The sequence below is a fragment of the Crocuta crocuta genome, unplaced genomic scaffold, assembly GCF_008692635.1.
Source record: "Crocuta crocuta isolate KB4526 unplaced genomic scaffold, BGI_CrCroc_1.0 scaffold340, whole genome shotgun sequence".
Lineage (NCBI taxonomy): Eukaryota > Metazoa > Chordata > Mammalia > Carnivora > Hyaenidae > Crocuta > Crocuta crocuta.
Genome location: NW_027530642.1, coordinates 4,200,819 through 4,221,586, shown reverse-complemented (window position 1 = coordinate 4,221,586; position 20,768 = coordinate 4,200,819). Strand labels below are relative to the sequence as shown.

Genomic DNA, 20,768 nt, shown 5'->3' with positions numbered 1-20,768 from the left:
GCAGCTGGATGGGAGCGAAAGAAGGGCAACTGGGGGGAAAAGGTGGAGAGCTTAGGGCTGCGTTCGTGGGGGAGAGCAATGAGAGGGTCAGAACACGGCTAAGAGAGCTAGAAACCACCCCAGTCAGGGACCGGAAGGCAAGAGACAGGGAGGCTCTTGGAGGAGAAGAAAAGCATAAGGGGGGGCGGGCAGCTTTTCCGCCCCAGGAAGAAGCTGGAAAATCCGTCTCCCAGTGGTTTTCCCACCTGGTTTTCCAACACCCAGGAGCATTTGCCTGTTTCCGAGTGAGACGTGTTTATCCCCATTCTGGAGTCTCAGAGTTCAAAACAAACTTCCAGACAAAGGGACCCTCGCCTCTGCGCTTTTCAGCTTCATTCTCTTGCAAGGACAGAGCCAAGATTCTGCTTTCCTGATGACTTTCACAGCCAATTCCACCGAGAATCCCACCCCCAGCTTCCTTCTGCGTCTTTCCTGGCTGCCTCCGATTGTTGTGGACATCCTCACGGGTATGGTTTTTTTAGCTTCTTTTAACTCTTTTCTTCCTATCTTTATAATGATGCAGGAAAAATAAGATTGCTTTCCCAACAGAAGCAATTTGGGGCTGTTAGAGTGGACCAAAGTTCTCTCCAAGGAGCTAGATTCATCAGCATTCAACTGCATATATTATTAAAAAGAACCCTAGGGGTGCCTGGGTGGCTCAGTTGGTTGAGTGACCGACATCGGCTCGGGTCATGATCTCACGATTAGGTTTGTGAGTTCGAGCCCTGCATCAGGCTCTGTGCTGACAGCTCAGAGCCTGGAGCCTGCTTCAGATTTTGTGTCTCCCTTTCTCTCTGCCCCTCTCCTCCCTTGTTTTCTCTCTCTCTCTCTCTCTCTCTCAAATAAATATAAAAAAAAAGAGGGGCGCCTGGGTGGTTCTGTCAGTTAAGCGTCCGACTTCAGCTCAGGTCATGATCCGCGGTTTGTGGGTTCGATTCCCATGTCGGGCTTTGCGCTGGCAGCTCAGAGTCTGGAACCTGCTTTAGATTCTGTGTCTCCCTCTCTCTCTGCCTCTACCATGCTCATGCTCTGTCTCTCTCTGTCTCAAAAATAAAAATAAACTATAAAAAAAAATTAAGAAAAAAAAAAAAGAACCCCAGACAAGAAGAACCAATCAGTCAAGCTCCCCGTAGCTGGAAAATTCTGGGACATATTTTCATGGCCATCACTGTATGGAAAAGCCCTACAGGTTTACATGAGTAGAAAATGACAAGAATGTCTGTGAAGGTAGTTATAAGGGAGGGATATGTTAATAATCAGCACACGTCATCTTCATTTGCTAGGCATTACACTGAGTGTTTTAATACACACAGTAGTCCCTGAGGTGGATACCATATTCCACCCATGCTATAGATGAAGAATTTGAGGCTCATAGAGTAGCTCACCCCAAGGTCACACGGACACTAACCGATGGAGCTGGTGCTGAAAATCAGCCAGTCTGGAAACTGCTCCCAGGCTCTTAAGCAAGCCACCACTGGGTTTGCCTAATTCAGGCTTTGCTAACTTAATTATTGTCTACTACCCCTTTCCCAAGGAGGACTTATGCTCAAGGAGAGCGGGTCCTTGTCCATACTGTTGTTTCCCAGCAGCCAGCACGGGGCCTAGCACAAAGTCGACACTCAATAAGTGCAATAAATGCAAGTGAATGAATTAATGAGTGAGTGCTATGGTTTTATTTGACAATATCCTATAATCTGAAAATCTCTGAACATTGAGTGATAACTAAATACATTTATGAACAGTCCTATTAATTTTACCTATTTAACTTCCCTGAACTTTCTCCTGGGGGGGAGAAAACTTTTCCCAAGCATTAGAACCTAGCAAGTTACATGAAACTTAGGAATTGAATAAGGAATCCTAATGTAAAGAGAAAGTACGTGCAAATTTAAAGAGATCTTTAGCATCATATAAATATTTATTAATCACTTACTATGTTTTCAAAGCTGTGCTAGACCCCTGCCTCGTTCAGTAGCAAAAGTGGTCTGTGAATCACCTGGGATACTTATTTTACATGCCGAGCAAGAAAACCAGGAGCCTGGGAATCTGTATTTTGTGGCCACTTCAGCTGGCTAGGACATAAACAGAACGTGGAGGCCTGCGGTGAGGAAGTTAAGGTTATTCCCTGCCCCTTGGCAACAAACCCTAACAAGCTATCAAACTGCGTTTCAAAACCAGGGACCCTTCGATTTATTCCGATGATTCCTTAAGCACTGTTGCATCCTGGGACCATGAGCTGTATCAATTTTTGTTTATCCTGCATAAAGTGGGAACACTGTGTTTATCTGCAAGATACTCTTTCCCCAGTTTGGGGACGGTGACCTCCTACCCTTGTCCTAACATCCCGGACTCCGGTGCACTGATTTGCTGTCACACGGAACCAAGCTAGGAGCCAGAGGGGCGGGCCCAGTTCTGCCATGAGATGCTGTGTGTCCCAGGGCAGGTGGCCCAGCCTCTATGACCAACTGTTGGCCTGTCCATAAGTCTGGGGTGCGAGTGTCCACAATGCTTTGATTCCACAACGTGCTCTAACCAGAGTCATTCTAGAGATAGGGATCAGGGAGGCTCCCAATCTTGTTTTTCTATACTCAAAAGTCATGCTCCCGTGACCATGAACTCGGTGTAGAAGGTGACAGGAGAAGTCGTCTGGGGAATGTAAAGAACTCCACCCCAATGAATTAATCATGGCTAAAAAATCACTGTAATACACACCTACAAGAACTGATTCTGAAGATAATAGTAATAATACTTTGGACAAGAGTCAGTTGGCCAGACAAAAATTGGGTGAGCCAGTGAGGTGGAGCCAGGAGGTCATATGCCTGCCTTTGCCGCAGATGGGAAACTACCTCAGGGTGGGGATTCCTAGACCTTGCACTCCGAGGGCTGTACAACAGTAGATCCAGAAAAGACCTGGGGTATTCTGTCAACAAGGGTTTACTGCTTCCCACTATGTGCCAGGCACTGTACTAGGGATAGGGGCTGTGTGGTGAATCCACCTGACAAAGAGCCACACTCTCAAGGAGTTAACATTCTAGCAGGGAAGGGAGACCATAAACAATGGAACCAAATGAATCTGATAAACGGGAAGGGAGGGACACAAGTGAGGAGGCTGGTGGAACCCCGAAGTTCTCACCCCCTCAGTCCAACTGCCACCTTATACCCATCAGGAAAATGAGGCAGAAACAGCAGTGACCTGCTCAAGACCAGAGTCCACGGAACTGGTTAAAAGTGGAGGGGAAGGGACACCTAAGTGGCTCAGTCCATTAGGCATCCGACTTCAGCACAGGTCATGAACTCACAGTTCAAGTCCCCATCAGGCTCTGTGCTGACGGCTCAGAACCTGGAGCCTGCTTTGGAATCTGTGTCTTCCTCTCTCTCTGTTCCTTCCCCGTTTACACACACACACACTCTCTCGCTCTCAAATAAAGATCTAAAATTTAAAAAAAAAAAAAAGTGGAGTTGGGGGGCGCCTGGGTGGCTCAGTCGGTTGAGCGTCCGACTTCAGCTCAGGTCATGATCTCACAGTTCCTGGGTTCCAGCCCCACGTCAGGCTCTGTGCTGACAGCTCAGAGCCTGAAGCCTGCTTCAGATTCTGTGTCTCCCTCGCTCTCTCTGCCCCTCCGCTGCTCGAGCTCTGTCTCTCAAAAATAAGTAAATGTTTAAAAAAAAAAATTTAAGAAGCGGAGTTGGAAGTCAAACGGTCTTCCTGCAAAGCCCATCCTTTCTTCACAGCCCCTCCCAATGACTGCTTTAGTTTCCTAACACTGTCTGGTGCACAGACGCCAGCACTGAGGGAGGGGAGAGAGGCGCTCAAGCACCCCTTGGCGGGCCCCAGGGTACAAGGGTCCCCTCCATCCCCCCCCATCACACCCCAAGCCCCGGGGAGCAGCCCTGCGGGGCGGGGCCTGGCCACGCGCCGGCGCGTCCAGCAGGTGGCGGCAGCGGGGGGCCGCGCCCCCCCCGCGCTGCCACCCCGCGAGCCCGCATCATGGATGTCGAGCTCTCCTATTTCGCCTTGCTCGCCTTGGAATCCGAGACTCCAGACGAGGACCAGGATTCATGAGCCGGTCGCAGGGGCCCAGGCAGGGGCCTCTGGCTCCCGACGCTGGCCGAGAGGTGGGTCCCGGGGCGGTGGCTGCTCCCGAGGCCGGGCGGGGACGCGCTGCCCCCGCCCTGCCTCCCCGCGGTCCACACCCCCTTTGGGCTCCCGAGCCGCGGGGCTGGAGTAGTCGGGGGTGCGCGCGGGCCGGCGCTGCCAGCTCCGCTTCTGCCCCGCACCGGGGTCCCAGGGGCCGCAGGACGCGGCGCGCTTGTCCTCCCGCCGCCGCCGCCGCCGCCGCCTCCCTGCTCTCACCTGCGCCGGTTAGTCCGCTCGCCTTCAAGGCCAGTGGCTGCAGCCGGGTCTGCGAGGGGCGGCAGAGGGAGAGAGAGCACCTGAGGATGCAGAGCTGGCCCTGGACTGCCTTTTCACCCCCCAGGTGATGAGTGAGGTCGGAAGATCGCAAGATTTAAAAAGCAACCGGGTCCTCCGTATTGAATGAAAGACCCAGTGCAAAGGCATCACCATGAACACGAGCAGTAAGTGGGTCCTCCTCTCCTTTGCCATGGGAACAGGGTGGGGGCGGGAGGTGCAGGAGCCTGCGCCGGGGCTGCCTGGAAGGAGGAAGGAAGCCTGCCATCGTGGCAGACACATGGCCCCCAGACTCCTTTGGGGTCCTTTCCGTGCTCCCCCAGAAGAGGGATCTGGGTCTGGCTTTTCATGGTCATTTTGCTAATGTTCTGCTGGCAGCAACACTTGCCTCTGCGGGGAAGGCTGCTTGTCTCCTTCTAGCAATGCCTGGGAAGGCCTAGGAAGCACTAACCACCGTGGCCATTGTCTGACTGTGGGGCTTAGGAGGAGACCTCCCTGCACACAGCTGGAAAGCTCAGGGGACCTGGCTTGTCCTACAGCTGCGAAGAGTGGGGAGGCTGGCGCTGGGGCTGGTGCTGGGTGGATGTGGGCAGGCAGTGGGCTGGGAGCGAGCAGTGTGATAAACAAATCACCGGGAAGCCACCTCTGGGTCTAGAGATTGTGAAATATCCTGCTCCTGTGCCTGCAGCCCCATGGGCCGGGGGCTCATGACTCCACACCCCGACGAGCCGCGTGGCCATCCTGGGCGGAGGGGAAAGAGGTCTCTAACATGCCAGAGGCAGCAACTGCTTTGCAGAGACAGGACCAGACATTTTGCTGCTGGGCTGGGCCTCGGCTGCTGAGAAATGCAGGCAGAAATACAAGGAGGCCCAGTCGGTGTCCCTTAGTGTGGTCCCCTTGACCATGGGCACCCAGGGTGCCCACCACCCTGGAGAGGACGTCTGGGTTCAAGTCCTCTCCCTCCTGCCTCTTCATCAGCTTAGCTTGTCCGTCCAGTCGTGGGTGGGATGGTTGAGTCACAGGACCTCTAGCAACATTCAGTTCCCTGGGTCTGTGACTTTCCCATCCATCTCCTCTCGGGATCCCAGATTGCTCATCGGTAAAACGAGAAGGGTTGGATCCAAATCTGTAAGTTTCTTCTTAAGGCGCCAGTGCCGAACAGCAAGGCCAGAAAAAATCAGTACCTTCGGAGGCTGTGTCCAGACCCGATGCACTATTTCCCCGCCCTCCCTCCATTTCAAGGCTGTTGGCATGGAGCAGAGGAAAACAAAGCAAAAGCCAGTGAGATGGAAATGAAATATATTTATTTACTATGTATCCGTATGACTCATCTCTCTGCTGTCTTCCTTTGTGTATTACATTGCTCTGCTAAGCAAGCAAGTGTGGCTGAACTCCCTCTGTCTCTTCCAGCCAAAGAATTTTGCCTCCTGATTCTGACAGTCTGGAATGGTGCTTTTGCGTCACACCAGGCTCAGGAAAAGAGCAAAATTCTGTAGCCCCGATCACCTGAGTGGGCCACATGTTTGCATCTGTGTGCTTTCAGACAAGACACGAGCAGCCTGTCACTTCTCACTATCTCTAGGGGGAGAAATATATTTAAGGGAGTCCTTTCTCACTACATGATAGAAGAAAAAGAAGGCTCATCTATTTTTTCAAGAAACTGAGAAATAAGTTCACAAGCAGCTGGCCCTGCCCTTTTCTCTTGTCCCATTGGCAACACGGAATGTTCCTAAAAGAAGGAAACAGATTTTATTTTCTTAAAGAAAAGAAAAAAGAAATAACAACCAATAGAGCTGAATACTGCAGAAGATGAAAACTAACAAAAATGCTATTCGTGTACTTTTTCTAAGTAGGAAGGGTGTGTTCATTTTCCAGGAGTAGTGGGAAATCAACAGGGCACAGTGACTTGGGCAGCCGTGGGGGCCCCTAAGGTCCCTCCCCATAAGAAGAAGCGTTTCTCTAAGGGCTACCTGGGGAACACTGTGGCCACTCGTCACCATTGAAGCTGGTCACAAGCCTGAGAGTCCACAAGTGGAAGAGAAGGCAGACCTCACAGGAGTGAAGGAGTGACAAGGTCACAAGGTTATAGGGACAGGGCGTTGGCAGGAGGTCCTTGAGGTGGCCTGATCCAAGCAAAAATGCTCTCCCCTTTGGGATGTGGAAGTTTTAATTACGCCTCAGGCCTGAAATTGAACCCAAGAGAAAGTCTTACTCAGTTTTTCTTTCACTTCCACGTATTGGATCCTCACTCTCCATCTGCTGTGCTGAGCATCTCACCTGCATGATCTGCCCAACCCCCACCCCCAGCCTGTGAGATGGGTGTGTTTACATCGGTTTTATAGGTGATGCCTTGTACCTAATGCTCACTGATTCTTCAAGCCATGCAGTTAGTTGTTGGATTATGAAAGGTATTGGATGCATTGCATTTTGACAGGGTGGGCCATTCCCGATCAGTGGCTCCCATGTCACCATTGAAATGGGGCCAAGCATGAGCTGATTATGGAGTTAATAAACACTTCATCTGGGCAAGGGGAGTGTGGGGCTGAGGTCTCAGGAGGGCGTAGGAGAGCTGACAGAGCTCGGGCTCTGCGATCAGCAGGTCCCAGGTTCATGTCCTCCTCTTTCATGTATAAGCCACCTGGTCATCAGCGTGGTGTCTTAGCTGCAGAATGGGGCTCATGGGACCCGCCTCGCGGGAAATAGAGACAAATATTAATATGGTGTATAAAATGTAGAGTGTGGTGCCTGGGCCATAGGTGGCCTCGTTTTAGTGACAGCGCTGTTCTCGTTACCACGGCGGTCCTTGTGGTCACTGTCATCGTGGACTCTGTGTCATTAGCAAGCAGGTAACTCAGCCTCTCCAATGTCACACCATCATCCTAAATCGAGGCTACCAGAAGCGTGATTTTGAGGATTTAAGCGGGATCATGAGAAAATGTTTTGTAAATGTGCGTGAATTGTTTTGATTCATAAGATGCATGGCTCAGATGGCAGGGGAGGGCTCCATCAGTGACTTCTCAGTGCTTTCCTCCAAAATCTAACTGAACTTTAGTACGCCACAGGGCAGGAATTTGAGAGAAAGGGGTAATTTTGGAGATGACGGAGTGAGGTGGTGGTACAGACGCGGGCAGAATGCTGACGGAACGTCCCCCTGATGCGAGCTGTCCGTGTGCCTCGGCTCTGTTCCTTCAGCGCCTTGTCTGTCATCCCGCACTCATCCAAGTGACCGCTGCCCACTTCCTGAACCCACAGATCAAGGAAGGAACTGACCCCAGCCCCATCACTTTCACACAGTCCCTGGAGCCGTGGAGGCACCCCTTCTAATCTGAGTATCATTAGGCAACAGTAAATCTTTGGTTATTCCCTCTCAGCGTTGCCCATTCCCACATTGACCCCTGGAGGTCCTAAGCCCCTTGGTCCAAAGCCAGGGGAAACTGAGTTTACCGCAGGTGCCAGAGACCCTGAGCTCCAGGGTCGCTTCTGTGTGCCACAAAATGCCGTTCTCCTCACGTGGGTCAGAGCACCCAGAGCTCCTGAAAACGGTGGCTTTCGTAGGCACAAAACTCAGCACCGGCCCATCTTCCAGGTAGGGAAGCATCATGCACACCACGTACAGGAGTGCCAAGAACCACCCTCCTTCACTTCGTTGGCTTTTCCTGCCCTCTGACCCTTGCCTTGGTCTCTACCGCGGATGGGGGTCACGGTTTTGGAGTAGACTGTTTTGCTAAAGAGACCATTGAGGGGTTATGTCACCTCCACAAAGATACCAGGAGGTAAGCAGACACCACCCCGAGTCTGTAAGAGCCTGAGCTTTGGGGTATGGATTCCTGAGTTGAGGTGCAAGATCTATGGTGTACTCTATCTGTGATCTCGGACTGGAGAGCTCACGTCTCTGAGCCTAAATTTTATCGCTTATGGAATATGAGCAATAATGCCAATGTGCAGGGTTGGTGTGAGGATTAAATGAGATCGCATGAGAAACTCACTGGCATTGGGTCCCAGGGGCTGGGGTTGGATCTGAAGTTGAATTGGCCATTGAGCAGAGCAAAGTTCTAGCATGACAGTGTCCTAGGAACCAAACCCTTTTGGTTGAAAATGAGCGTGCTGTGCCGCTGTTGTAGCTAGCACGAGGTTCTGGTTATAGGAAAGCCGTGACTTTCTGAAGGAAGCCTTCAGAAGGATCATTGAGCCGGTATCGTATATGGCATGGGTTGAAAAGGGCAAGACAGGAAGTTAGGATGCTAGCTGAGAGATGGCTATCCTGGTTCAGCCAGGCCTGAGGGCCAGGAGTTTGGTGGCTGTGAGGGACAAGGTCTTTGGGAAAATAAAATCTGCATGGCCTCACACCTGTTGCATTGTAGGGTAAAAAAGAAGGGGAGGAATCCATCAGGTAGGGTCCTGGCAGGGAACAGATGGGCAGTTTGAAGGGAGCTAAATAGAAGGAGCCTTTGCAAGTGTGTGAGAAGGGTGCAGGGAAGCCAACCAGAAGCTGGGACGGCCCAGTGCTGGAAGGCTGGTAACTGCCTGACCTCTCTCTCCAAGCTGCCTCCGTCTCGTGCTACGCTCCCCATTGGCCCAATGCAACCAGGGGCCAGAGGGCAAGGAAGGGCCCATAATATTCGGCCCACAGGGTATGGTGCCAAGGAGAGAAGGCAGCAGAGTGAGTGTGGGGAGGCATGGGAGCTCAACATTGCAGACACCCAGCAGAAGCAAGATCACCTTCCTCTGCCAGTTCGGGAGCTCCAGGAGTCCTTTAAGAACAGTGGCCATTAGGTGCTCCTGGGTGGCTCAGTCAGTTAAGCGTCCGACTTCGGCTCAGGTCATGATCTCGCGATCCGTGGGTTCAAGTCCCGCATCGGGCTCTGTGCTGACAGCTCAGAGCCTGAAGCCTGTTTCACATTCTGTGTTTCCCTCTCTCTCTGCCCCTCCCCAGCTTGTGCTCTCTCTGTCTCTGTCTCAAAAATAAATAAATGTTAAAAAAAAATTAAAAAAGAACAGTAGCCATTACAAACACAAACTCAGTGGGCTACCCTCTAGAGAGATTTTAAATTTGCAAAATGTAGATAAAGTAGAAGTGACTTTATACTTTATAGAAATGGAGATCTTTTTTTTTTTTTTAATCATGCTTCCCAAGCAAATGAATCAATTGTCCACCAATGATTACTTGAGGCTAGGAGGGGGTTTTGGGGGGAACATAAGGAACAATTGAAAAACCATCCAAAATGAGTATAACACATCTCTGAAAATCACCATGTGATTTCCAGAGGATTTGTATTGCATAAAGGAAGGGATATCAATTCTGAGCTCCAGCTTTCCTATCTGGCAAAGGCTTTATCTTGCTGAGATATCATCTGCTGTGGTGAATGGTCAACAGCTGGCTCGTCTCCAATGGTAGCCAGATTCCATTGTGAAAGAACAGAAAACAACCAGAAGTGTGTAAGCACCTCTGACTTTTCGAATATTTCACCAGCTAAATTGTTCCCCTTTCGTTCTTAAGGCCACAGACTGGAATTTGCCCCCTACTTGCTGTGTGTTCTTGAGCAAATCACTCCCCTTCTCTGTGCCTCACTTCCTCATCCGACTGCAGGAGATCTGATAATACTGCCTCCCTCATAGAGTTATTATAAAGAATATGAAAGTTAATTGTTGTGAATTGTTTGAAACACTGCAAGGGTTTATAAAATGAATAAAAACAGTGGATATTGGTTTGCTGGAGTTGCCATAACCACGTACCACAAGCTGGGTGGCTTAACCAACCGGTGTATACTGTCTCACAGTTCTGGACGCTAAACACCCAAAATCAGGGTGTCGGCAAGCTTGAGTCCTTCTGAGGGCCGTGGAAACAATCTGTTCCAGCCTCTGTCCGTCTTCTACCTGCGTCCCTTCACATCATCTTTCCTCTCTTTGTCTCTGTGTCCAAATTTCCCCTTTTGATAAGGACACGAGTCATAATTGGGTGGGGGCCCATTCTAATGACCTCATCTTAACTTGATTCCCTTTGCAAAGATCCTATCTCCAGATAAAGTCATTCTGGGGAATGGAGTGGGGCAGGGGTGGGGTTAGGACTCTATAACATATGAATTCAATCTGTAACACGGTGTTTGCTACGTAAATGACCCCTGCCCACCAGAAGACTTTTCTGTGGGTTGGGCCTGAATATCAGCCACTCCCAGGGCTAGTGAAGAATGCTAATCTCTGACCAGCGAGGATGGAGCCTCTCTCTGTGCGCTTGAAGGGGAGGAGGTCCCCAGAAGGGAGGAGTGTGGACGCCTAGTATTCCACACTTAGTCTGTCTGCCGAAAACACAACCCCACTCCATCCTCTATCTGGGTCACTATTGACACCTGTAGCATCTCAGTGGTATAACCAAATTTATGGTCATGGCATTGGTTTTCAGTCCGCCCAGTTCCTGGGAATGTCCAACATGGGGAATAAGAATTGGATTGCTCATTTGTCCACTCAACAGATATTTACGGACCACCAGCGCTGCACCGGGCATGATTCTGGGGACACAGTAGTAAATATTACTGACACGGCTCCTGCCTTCGTGGGTCATGCAGGCCCTGAAAACTGGGCCAGCATGGTGGGACATGTTTTATTTGCTCTACCTCAGGTTTTCAATGCATTTGAATTATTTGCCAACGTTGGGAAATTGGGAAATCAGGGTATAAAAACTGGGGTTCTTAGCTTCTCTGGAAAAAGGAAGAGGGGAGGAAGATCTTGCACCCCTGCCCCTATTTTCCTATGTGAGTAGGATGCCCTGCTCTCGGTGGGGCAGGTACCGGTCTCTAGGGTAGAGCCCCGCTGCCACCACTTCCTATTCAACTGCACAAGGACGCTCTCTTACCACTGTCCACGTTTTAGTTTTTGAACCCGGTCTAGCAGATGATCAATACACATCAAACATGGAGAAGCGTCTCTTCCCGCAGAATGCCCAATTGGCCACATATCCACTATTTTTTCCTGGAGAAAGTTTTATCTAGAGTTAGCAACTGATTAACACCGCCATGCTATTAAAGTCCTCTTGTAATGAGCAAAATCCTGCTGCACAAATAAGGATTTCCTCAGCTGACCCATTCCCAGAAGGGTGATATCATATCCTGTCCGATACAGTTGGGCAAACATGTCCTGCCCCCGTCTCCTAGAGGTCACTTCTGTTTCCAGGGGAACCTAATAGTAGGGGGTAAGGCACAGACCGAAGGAAGGCAATTCTGGGTAACCGACCCCAGCTCTGGGCCCTCTTTCCAGGCCAAAGGAAGGTACCGTGAAAGGCTGGACTAGTCCAAAGATTGTTCTGACATATGGGACAGGCCTGGTCCATTTGAGGGGATCTGGTCAATGCAGCATGAGTTCTGTGTCAGGAAGGTCAGTTTATATACCCGCCCAGCTAAGGAGTGATTACCGAAAGGTAATCACTGAACTTGGCCCCATGTAGCGTTGACCCCATAGGGCTATTCAAGACTTCTCCTCTGTCATTATAAGATTCTCCTGCTTGAGAAACAATGGTGAGTAAGTGGATAATGGCAACATAATTTCTTCCATTGAGAGCAGATTTTTTTTCATTCTTCTAGAAGAAAGAGGGTAGCAAATAATTCATTGAAAGCAAAGCACAATGCCTAACACAACATAGGGGCTCCAAAGATATTCGATGAATTTGTTTCTTAATGAAAAGCCTGCTCTTTTCTTCTTCATGATAAAGAGCCTTCTACTAAGCTAAAGCTTAGCTCATCTTTCTGACCATCTGCTAGGTGGCCCACTTGGATATTCCCAGGCACTTGAAATTCAACCTAAAATTCAATAAATTTACTCTCTTTAAAAGAAAAAAAAGAGAAAAACGACTTCAACTCTAGGAAGTAATTGATTGCTAGAATAGTCACCTAAGTTAGTCACTAGAAAGTAGTCCTCATTGGGGCACCTGGGTGGTCCAGTGAGTTAAATGTCCTCCTTTGGTTCAGATCACGATCCCATAGCACGTGAGTTTGAGCCTCGCTTCCGACTCTGCTCTGACAGCATGGAGCCCACTTCGGATTCCACATTTCCCTTTCCTCACGCTCCTGTGTTCGGTCTGTGCCTACGTCTGGTCACTCCTACCTCCCAAGTCTGGCTGGACCTCTTCCAATCATCAGCCACCATCACTTGCCTCTGCTTATGACACCAAGCATGGCAGCCACTGGAGTAAAAGGTTGGGAGAGGGCATGAGGGGATCTCAAGTTCAGTAGGAGGCGATGGGGCAATGTGGGCTGTGGGATGGCACACTCCAGGCTGCATGGACAGTAGGAGATCATAGCACTGCCCTGCAGAGCCCCGATGAGGCTGTGTCTGAAGCATGGCATTCAGGCAGATGGTGATCAACCAAAGCATGCCCACGAGAGGGTGGCCGGAATGGTAGAGAGAGGGCATCGAAGGAGCAGTGGGGAGATGACAGAGTCAGCCCCACACATTGGCTCTGTGTCTCCCGGAGAGTAGGAATGACCCCTTGATGATTTCACACAGTGCTGCGGGCACTTGCCCTGCAACCCAGAAGTCCCTGGCCTCTTTACTAAGTTTATCAGCAGCCAGACAAGGGGTCCAGACAGGCTGTACTTTGCTGGCCCGCTGCTCCCAGCGCCGTGGTTACGGCTGTGTGCTCCCGCAGCAGCCCCCACCCCCTCTCTTGGCAGAATTCCACACTCTGGTGCCTGTATCATTTCCAAACCTCTTTTCTCGCATCTGCTTAATTTCGTGTGGAGCGCAGGTCTTTCTCTGCGAGCTCTTATCTCTTGCCCTCACCGGCACCGGCAGGGCCAGTGGAGCGACTGCTTTGCAATAGTCTGTCTAATGACACAGTTGATCTATTTTAAGCACCTGAAGCACACTCCACCGAGTGCCAATCTTCCCGCAGCGAGCCGCTCTCAGCATGCTGGAGCTGGGGCAGCCTGAGGTCTGTTCCTGCTTTTCGAGATCTGGGGAAACAGCCCAGGGATCCGGACCCTGCCCGTCCAAGGACGATCTAAGGCAGCCGTAAAATTGGATATTTTTACAATCAGCGTGAGTTATTCTGGAAGCAGAATTGCCTCTGCTGCTAGGATTATATGGGGCAGGAACCTGAAGTGAACAAAAAGCCGTCTTTCGTGGGACAGACAGAGCCTGCGCCCTTCACATGGAGAGAGAAGAGACCTGGGAGGCAGCATTTCCAGAGCAAAGAGAAGCCCAGCCCCCATCAGAGATGTCTTAGCCCCCGCCCACTTTCTTCTTCTCCTAATCAAGAGACATTCTTTTCCAACTAGAGGTTTGCTGCGTGCAAATGTTTTACGTATGTGATTCATTTCATTCTCATCACAATCCTACCTGGGCCTTCTCTGTATTCTAAGCCTAAGCACTCCCTGAGTTGTGCTGGCTCTCACCATCCTTCACGGAACTTACCACAGTCAGTAATAGTTCCGTCCGTGAGCACATTTACTTTGTTTCTGTTTCTTCCTCCCTTTGGACTGTAAACCACGTGCTAGGTGACAGGCCTGTGTGTTTTGTTCCCTGCCCGGTCCTCCAAACCCATCACAGTGCTCGACCCAGAGCGATGGTCGCTAACAATTCGTGTTTGTTGAGCATTTCTTGTGTCCCAGGCAGTGTGCTTAACTAAGCTCTTCGCAGACGTAAACTCACTTAGCCACTTTCATGGAATGTTGTGGGAAACAGGTAGTAACAGTGCCCTCGTTTTCCAGAGGAGGAAACTGAAGCCCAAGGACCAGGTCATTGGCCCCAAACCTCACAGTCAATAAGCAATGACGAAAAGACGCCCAACAGCACTAATCATTAGGGAAATGCAAATCAAAACCACAATGAGATGCCGCCTGGGTGTTGGTTAAGCGTCCCACTTGGGCTCAGGTCATGATCTCACGGTTCGTGAGTTCAAGCCCCGCGTCGGAGTCTGTGCTGACAGCTCAGAACCTGGAGCCTGCTTCGGATTCTGTTCCTCCTTCTCTGTCTACCCCTCCACTGCTTGCTCTCTCTCTCTCTCTCTCTCTCTCTCTCAAAGTAAATAAATAAACTAACATTAAAAATTTAAAAAAAAAAACACAACGAGGAATCATCTCACACCTGTCAGAATTGCTAGTACCAAAAAACCAAGAAATAACAAGTGTGAGTGAGGACGTGAGGAAAAAGACCCCTCATGCACTGTCGGTAGGAAAGTGGACTGGTGCAGCCACTATAGAAAACAGTGTGAAGGTTTCTCAAAAATTAAAAATAGAACTACCATTTGATCCAGTAATTCCACTTTTGGATATTTACCCAAAGAAAATGAAAGCACTCATTTGAAAAGATACATGCACCCCTTATTTATAGCAACATTATTTATAACAGCCAAAATCGGATAGCAGCCTAAGTGTCCATTGAGAGATGAATAGATAAAAAAAGATGTGAGGTTTTAGGGGCGCCTGGGTGGCTTAGTCGGTTAAGCGTCCGACTTTCGCTTAGGTCATGATCTCGCGTCGGGCTCTGTGCTGACTGCCAGCTCAGAGCCTGGAGCCTGTTTCAGTCTGTGACTCCCTCTCTCTCTGACCCTCCCCTGCTCACGCTGTCTCTCTCTCTCTCTCCTAGAAATAAATAAAACATTTAAAAAATTAAAAAAAAAAGATGTGAGGTTTATATACATAATGGAATATTACGCAGCCATAAAAAAGAACGTGATCTTGTCATTTGCAACAGCATGGATGGACCTAGAGGGTGTTATGCTCAGTGAAATAAGTGAGACAGAGAAAGACAGATACCATATGATTTCACCTATACGTGGAATCTAAAAAACAGAAACTAGCATTAAAACAGAAAGAGTCCCGTAACGACAGAGAATATACAGGTGGTTGACAGAGGGAACAGGAAGGGGGTAGGGACAAAATGAGTGAAGGGGAGTGGGAGACACAGGCTTCCAGTTGTGGAATGAGTGAGTCACAGGGATGAAAGGCACAGGGTAGGGAATACGGTCAATGCTACTATAATAGCACTGTGAGGCGACACATGGTAGCTACACTTGCGGTGAGTGTGGCAAATGTATGGGGTTGTTGAATCACTATGTTGTACACCTGAAACTAATATAACATTGTGTGTCTACTTTAAAAAGAAAATAATAAGTAATGAAACCTTGAATGAATATGCAAACAGATGAACTGAACAAGGAATATTTAATACCCCCATTTTTCATGAAGTTCAAAGTGAGGTCACCTGGCCAGCCTCACGTGAGCTAGGAGGGGTAGGGTAGGTGTTCAGAACCGTGTCCATCTGACCCTGATCACTTCTCACTCCTTCCTCCTTCCTCCTTTTCACCATCTTTCCCCATTTTACATCACAGGGAGAAGGTGTGGGTTGGAGGTGCTGATCCTATGGTCAGTCTCCTGTTAGATGCCCAGGCCTGCTGTCCATTCACTAGGGCAGTGACACAAATCCCTGCTCTGGGTACAGCAGTGTGCCAGGCACTGTGGGGCAGGAGGTGAACAGGACGGACAGCATGACCTTGGAGTGCCTCCTTCCAGTGTCACCGAAGGGTGGACACAAGAATGTGATTGAAATACTGGAGAAGCCCTCATGGGTGTTGAGGGAGAAGGAAAGAGGGAAGAGGAAGACAGGCCAGATTCCTTTGGAAGACCTGGACATCCTCTGTAGAGAAGACCTTGGGAGATGAATACACTTTTGTTAGGGAGGGTACAAGGGAAAGACGGGGCATTCCAGATGGGTTCCCTCAATCCTCCTCCAGCGTGAATTCCACAGTCCCTGTTGCACAATGTCTGTGTCCTGGGCCCTTGGCGGGGTCGGGACAAAATAAATAGACTCAGAGTGTTCTGGGAAATGTCACGAAAGTCCAGTTGGTCTACACTCTGCAGAGTATGCTTAGGTGGACAGAGAGGAAATAAGCCCGGGCAGTTGGTGAGGATCAGATCTTTGAGAGGTTTAAATGCCAGCCTAGAGGGTGTTTGTTACAGTCTAGGGCCAATGAGGAGGTGTGGGAGGTTTTAAGCCAACCAGTGACCTGACCAGAGCTGTGCATTATTTAGGACTATCTCCCTGGCAACACATACCTGATAGACGGGAGAGCCCAAAGGGCAGTGACAGGCAGGCTGAGCGCAGTGGTGCTGCGTGAGTGGACAGGAGGGGAGGTGTGAGCCACAGAGAGTCCGCTGTGCATTACTCCTCTTACGCCCACAGGTGGACCTGTTATCTGATTCTGATTTCTGGGACTGTGAACTGATACTTTGAAAACTAGGTTACTAACCAAATCCAGCCGCCTAGATAGTGCATTTGATAAACACCTGAGCCGCAGAGTCAGACTACCTGGGTTCAAATTCCAGCTCGGCCACTCACTAGCCACGTCGCCTTCGGTGCCTTGCTGTGTCCACAAAGCCTCACTTTGGTCTCCGGATGGGAATACTGGTGTAGTGCTAAGGGAGGCAATGGATGTATGATGCTTCACATAGTGCCTGGCACCTGAAAACACCCGGTCATGGTTAATAGTGGTATAGCAATGAAATACATTTGGATGTGTTGGGGAAACCTCTTTTAAACACACAGATTAATTGGAGCACCTGGGTGGCTCAGTTGGTAAGCGTCTGACTTTGGCTCAGGTCACGATCTCCTGGTTCTTGGGTTGGAGCCCCGCATCAGGCTCTGTGCCGTCAGTGCTGAGCCTGCTTCCAATCCTCTGTCCCCCTCTCTCTCTCTGCCCCCCTCCCACTCATTCTCTCTCATAAATAAATAAATACATAAATAAACAAATTAATCAACACATAGTGTTGTTGCGACGCGCGACGCAGTTCATGTCGTGATCATTCCATTGGGAAAGGGGAATAAAAATATGTCTTGATAACGCAGGACTTTGTTTAGCTGACATTTAAGCAGTGCTTTGTTATATGTCAGACCACATTCTAAACTTTCCTTGAACCGTCTCTTTTGATCCTAGGCATGAGTCAGAAATGAAATTGGTGCTGTAGAGGATAATACTCCTTGAGTAGGGTGCAGGTCATGCTAGACCAGGGTTTGACACACCTCTTTCCATAGAGGGCTGGGTAGTAAATATTTTCAGCTTTGTAAGCCCTACAGTCGCTGTGGCATGAAAGCAACCCCAGACAATGTGTAATCAAGTGGGTGAGGCTTCAGTCCGGCAAAATTTATTTACAAAAATAAATACAAAACCACCTGAGTTGTTGCGTCGGTTAAGCGTCCGACTTCGGCTCAGGTCATGATCTCGCAGTTCGTGAGTTTGAGCCCTGCATGGGGTTCCGTGCTGACAGCTCAGAGCCTGGAGCCTGTTTCAGATTCTGTGTCTCCCTCTCTCTCTGCCCCTCCCCCGCTCACACTCTGTCTCTCTCTCTCTCTCTCTCAAAAATAAATAAACATTAAAAAATTTTTTAAAATATTTACAAAAATGAAAGTGGAGAGTGACTTGACCCCCAGGCTACATGGCCTCCACCATCTCTTCCAGCATTGACATTACCCTCTTAGAGCAGTGACACAGAAATGCCTAATCCTTAGTCCGTCCTTGTGACTACAATGGGAATTGCCTTTGAATACGGTAGACAACATGCACTGGAAAGATAGACCCAGACAGGCCTTTACCAAGCTGTCTCCAGGCTTAGTGCAGCCTTCATATTCACAACACCCCATAATTGACACTCACCCCAGTGACCACCAGTAAATGCCAGGCTGCACAGGCTGCCTGTAATCAGCTCTTGGGCCATAGGGAACAAAACTGGGAAAAGATACACAGGGTGGTACTTCATGCCCATGCTTCCTGTCCAGAGCAGAGTCTTCTCCTGCTTTGCTCCCCATTCATGCTTCCTACTCAAAGCCCTGTTTCATTCCCTTGTAATGAAATACGAGAGCCAATGATCTGTTCAGTTACCATCCCTCCCTCTGGTTCTTTCCCACCAACTCCATGTAGTACTAAGGGGCTGTCAGGTGATGACACATGACCTAGACTGGCCAGAGTTCCCATCTACCTTGGCCACAAAGATTTGTTCATCAGTGGACATTGGACCCAAGAAAAGCCAACCAGGGCATTCCTTGAAATTGAGTAGGCAGACATTGGGAAGGAGAAATACTCATGTCATTGAGGTTGCTGAGCTGAGGAGATTCTGGGAGGGCCTAGGGATTCCAGTGGCCATCTCATCCAGTATGTGGGAGGAAGAAGCTGTCTGAAAAGTAAAGAAAATCATAACTCTGAGCATATAGTAAAAGCCCTGGAATCTAGCCAGACCTGAAGTCAAAGGCTACCTACCACTCCCCAGCCCCCAGACCTCCCAGTTGCAAGAACGAGCATATTCACTTTTTGCTTCAACCAATTTCAATTGGGTTTCTGTAAATTACAACAGGAAGGATCCTAACTAGGGCACTTCTTTTTTAACCATTCTTCCCACTGGCAGCTATCTCCTATAATTATTCCCATTTATCAAAATCCTAGTCATCTTTGGGCTAAAAGACTTTTCCATTCCAGCTTCCTCTCATCCACTCCTGAAGTGATTTTATTCCTTCTTCTCAAGTCCCTGGCCCTTCATTTAAAACATTCCTATGGTTACAGGTCATTTGCTGTAGGTCAACATGGTTTGTTTATTCATGTGCATTTCCTAGCATTCTTCTTAGACTCTAAGCTCCTTGAGGAGAGGAGCCATATGTCAAAAGGGTATGGTATATTTGCTCCCCAACTACACACCATGGATCCTGGGGGACCAGAGAGTTATCGCTGGAGCTTACAGATACGTGCATGAACTAAGCCTCAAATGCAGAATATTCTGTCAGTTACACGTGTTTGAGAAAACTCAATATGGCAAAAAGCTACCATAACTATTACATAAACATAATACTGATATAGAGAGCAAATACTTGGACATCAAAAACAAGTCCTCAAATGATCTGAATATTATTTACACGGATGTATACATATGTGAAAAACATTTGAGTTTTACACTTAAGATTTGTGCACTTCATGCAGGTTATGCCACAATTAAAAGTCAAAACTAAACTAAAAATACAGAGGGCCTCATAGTTGACAAATCTGTCCATCACTAGACAATACACAAAAGTTAATTTGAAATACATCGGGGACCTAAATAAACTGACAGCTGAAACTATACAGCTTCTAGAAGAAAATATAGGAGAATATCTTATGACCTTGAAGTAGGCACTGATGTTTAGAATCCTAAAAGCAGCAAAAAAAAAAAAAAAAAAGGCAAGAAATTCTAACAGGCACTTCACAAAAGAACATACATGAATGGTCAATCAGCATACAAAACATGTTTGAACATCATTACTCATCTGGGAAATGCAAATTAAAACCACCAATTCATACCCACTAAAACGGCTGAAATTCCTCAATACATTATTGGTGGGAATGTAAAACGGTACGACTTTGGAAAACTGTGTGTTTCCTAAAAACTGAACGTATGCCCACCTACGATCCAGCACCTCCACCCCTAGGTATTTACCTATGAGAGATGAAAACATGTATCTGCAAAAAGATTTGTGCAGGAATGTTCCTGGCAGCTTGGTTCATAATATCTCAAAGCTGAAAACAACCCAAATGTTCATCTGAAGACAAACAGATAAACAAATGGGTGTTACATTTTACACAGTGGAATACTACTCACCTAAATAAATAAATAAGAACGAACTCTTGTTACATGCCGTACCACAAATGAATCTCAAAAGCATGCAGAATAAAGGGAGCCAGACATAAAAGAGCACATACTGCATGATTACGTTATATGAAGTTCAAGGACAGGCAAAATTAATCTATGAGAGTGGAAATTATAATAGAGCTTGCCTCTGGTTGGGGAAGGGGTGATTGATCGCAAAAGGTTGCTGCAACTTTTCTGGAGTGATGGAAACTATGCTATCTTGCGTGTAGATGCTGTTTACATGGCTTTATGCATTTGTCAAAACTCGTTTTTAAGATCTACATATTTTATTATTTAAAACAATTTAATGTTTATTTATTTTTGAGAAAGAGAGAGAGTGCAAGCAGGGGAGGAGCAGAGGGAGAGGGAGACACAGAATCCAAAGCAGGCTCCAGGCTCCAAGCTGTCAGCACAGATCCCAAAACGGGGCTTGAAATCACGGACTGCGAGATCATGACCTGAGCCGAAGTCCATGCTTAACTGACTGGGCTACCCAGGTGCCCCTACATATTTCATTTATAATTTGTACTCAATTTAGATATATGTATGTGTGTGTGTGTGTATATATACATATATATATAAATACACACACACATATATAAATATATATGTATATATATAAACTTTTATATTTTAAATTTTGCATATAAATAAATAATATATAGGTATAAAAGTATATATTAGGT

The 20,768-nt window shown here is 48.3% G+C and overlaps 1 protein-coding gene across 4 annotated transcripts in view; it reads left to right on the top strand.

Moving 5' to 3' along the window:
• Positions 1–426: 426 nt before the first annotated feature.
• The window catches only part of ABLIM3 (actin binding LIM protein family member 3), a 110,250-nt gene continuing 89,908 nt past the window's right edge, over positions 427–20,768 (top strand). For 3 of the 4 annotated variants that reach the window (XM_077769037.1, XM_077769035.1, XM_077769038.1), the window contains exons 1-2: positions 3,835–4,152; positions 4,515–4,614. In XM_077769037.1, the coding sequence (XP_077625163.1) occupies positions 4,602–4,614 (13 nt within the window). In that variant the 5' untranslated portion in view covers positions 3,835–4,152; positions 4,515–4,601. Of the gene's footprint in view, positions 507–3,834; positions 4,153–4,514; positions 4,615–20,768 lie in introns of those variants that run through there. The other variant, XM_077769036.1, reaches the window with a different exon arrangement.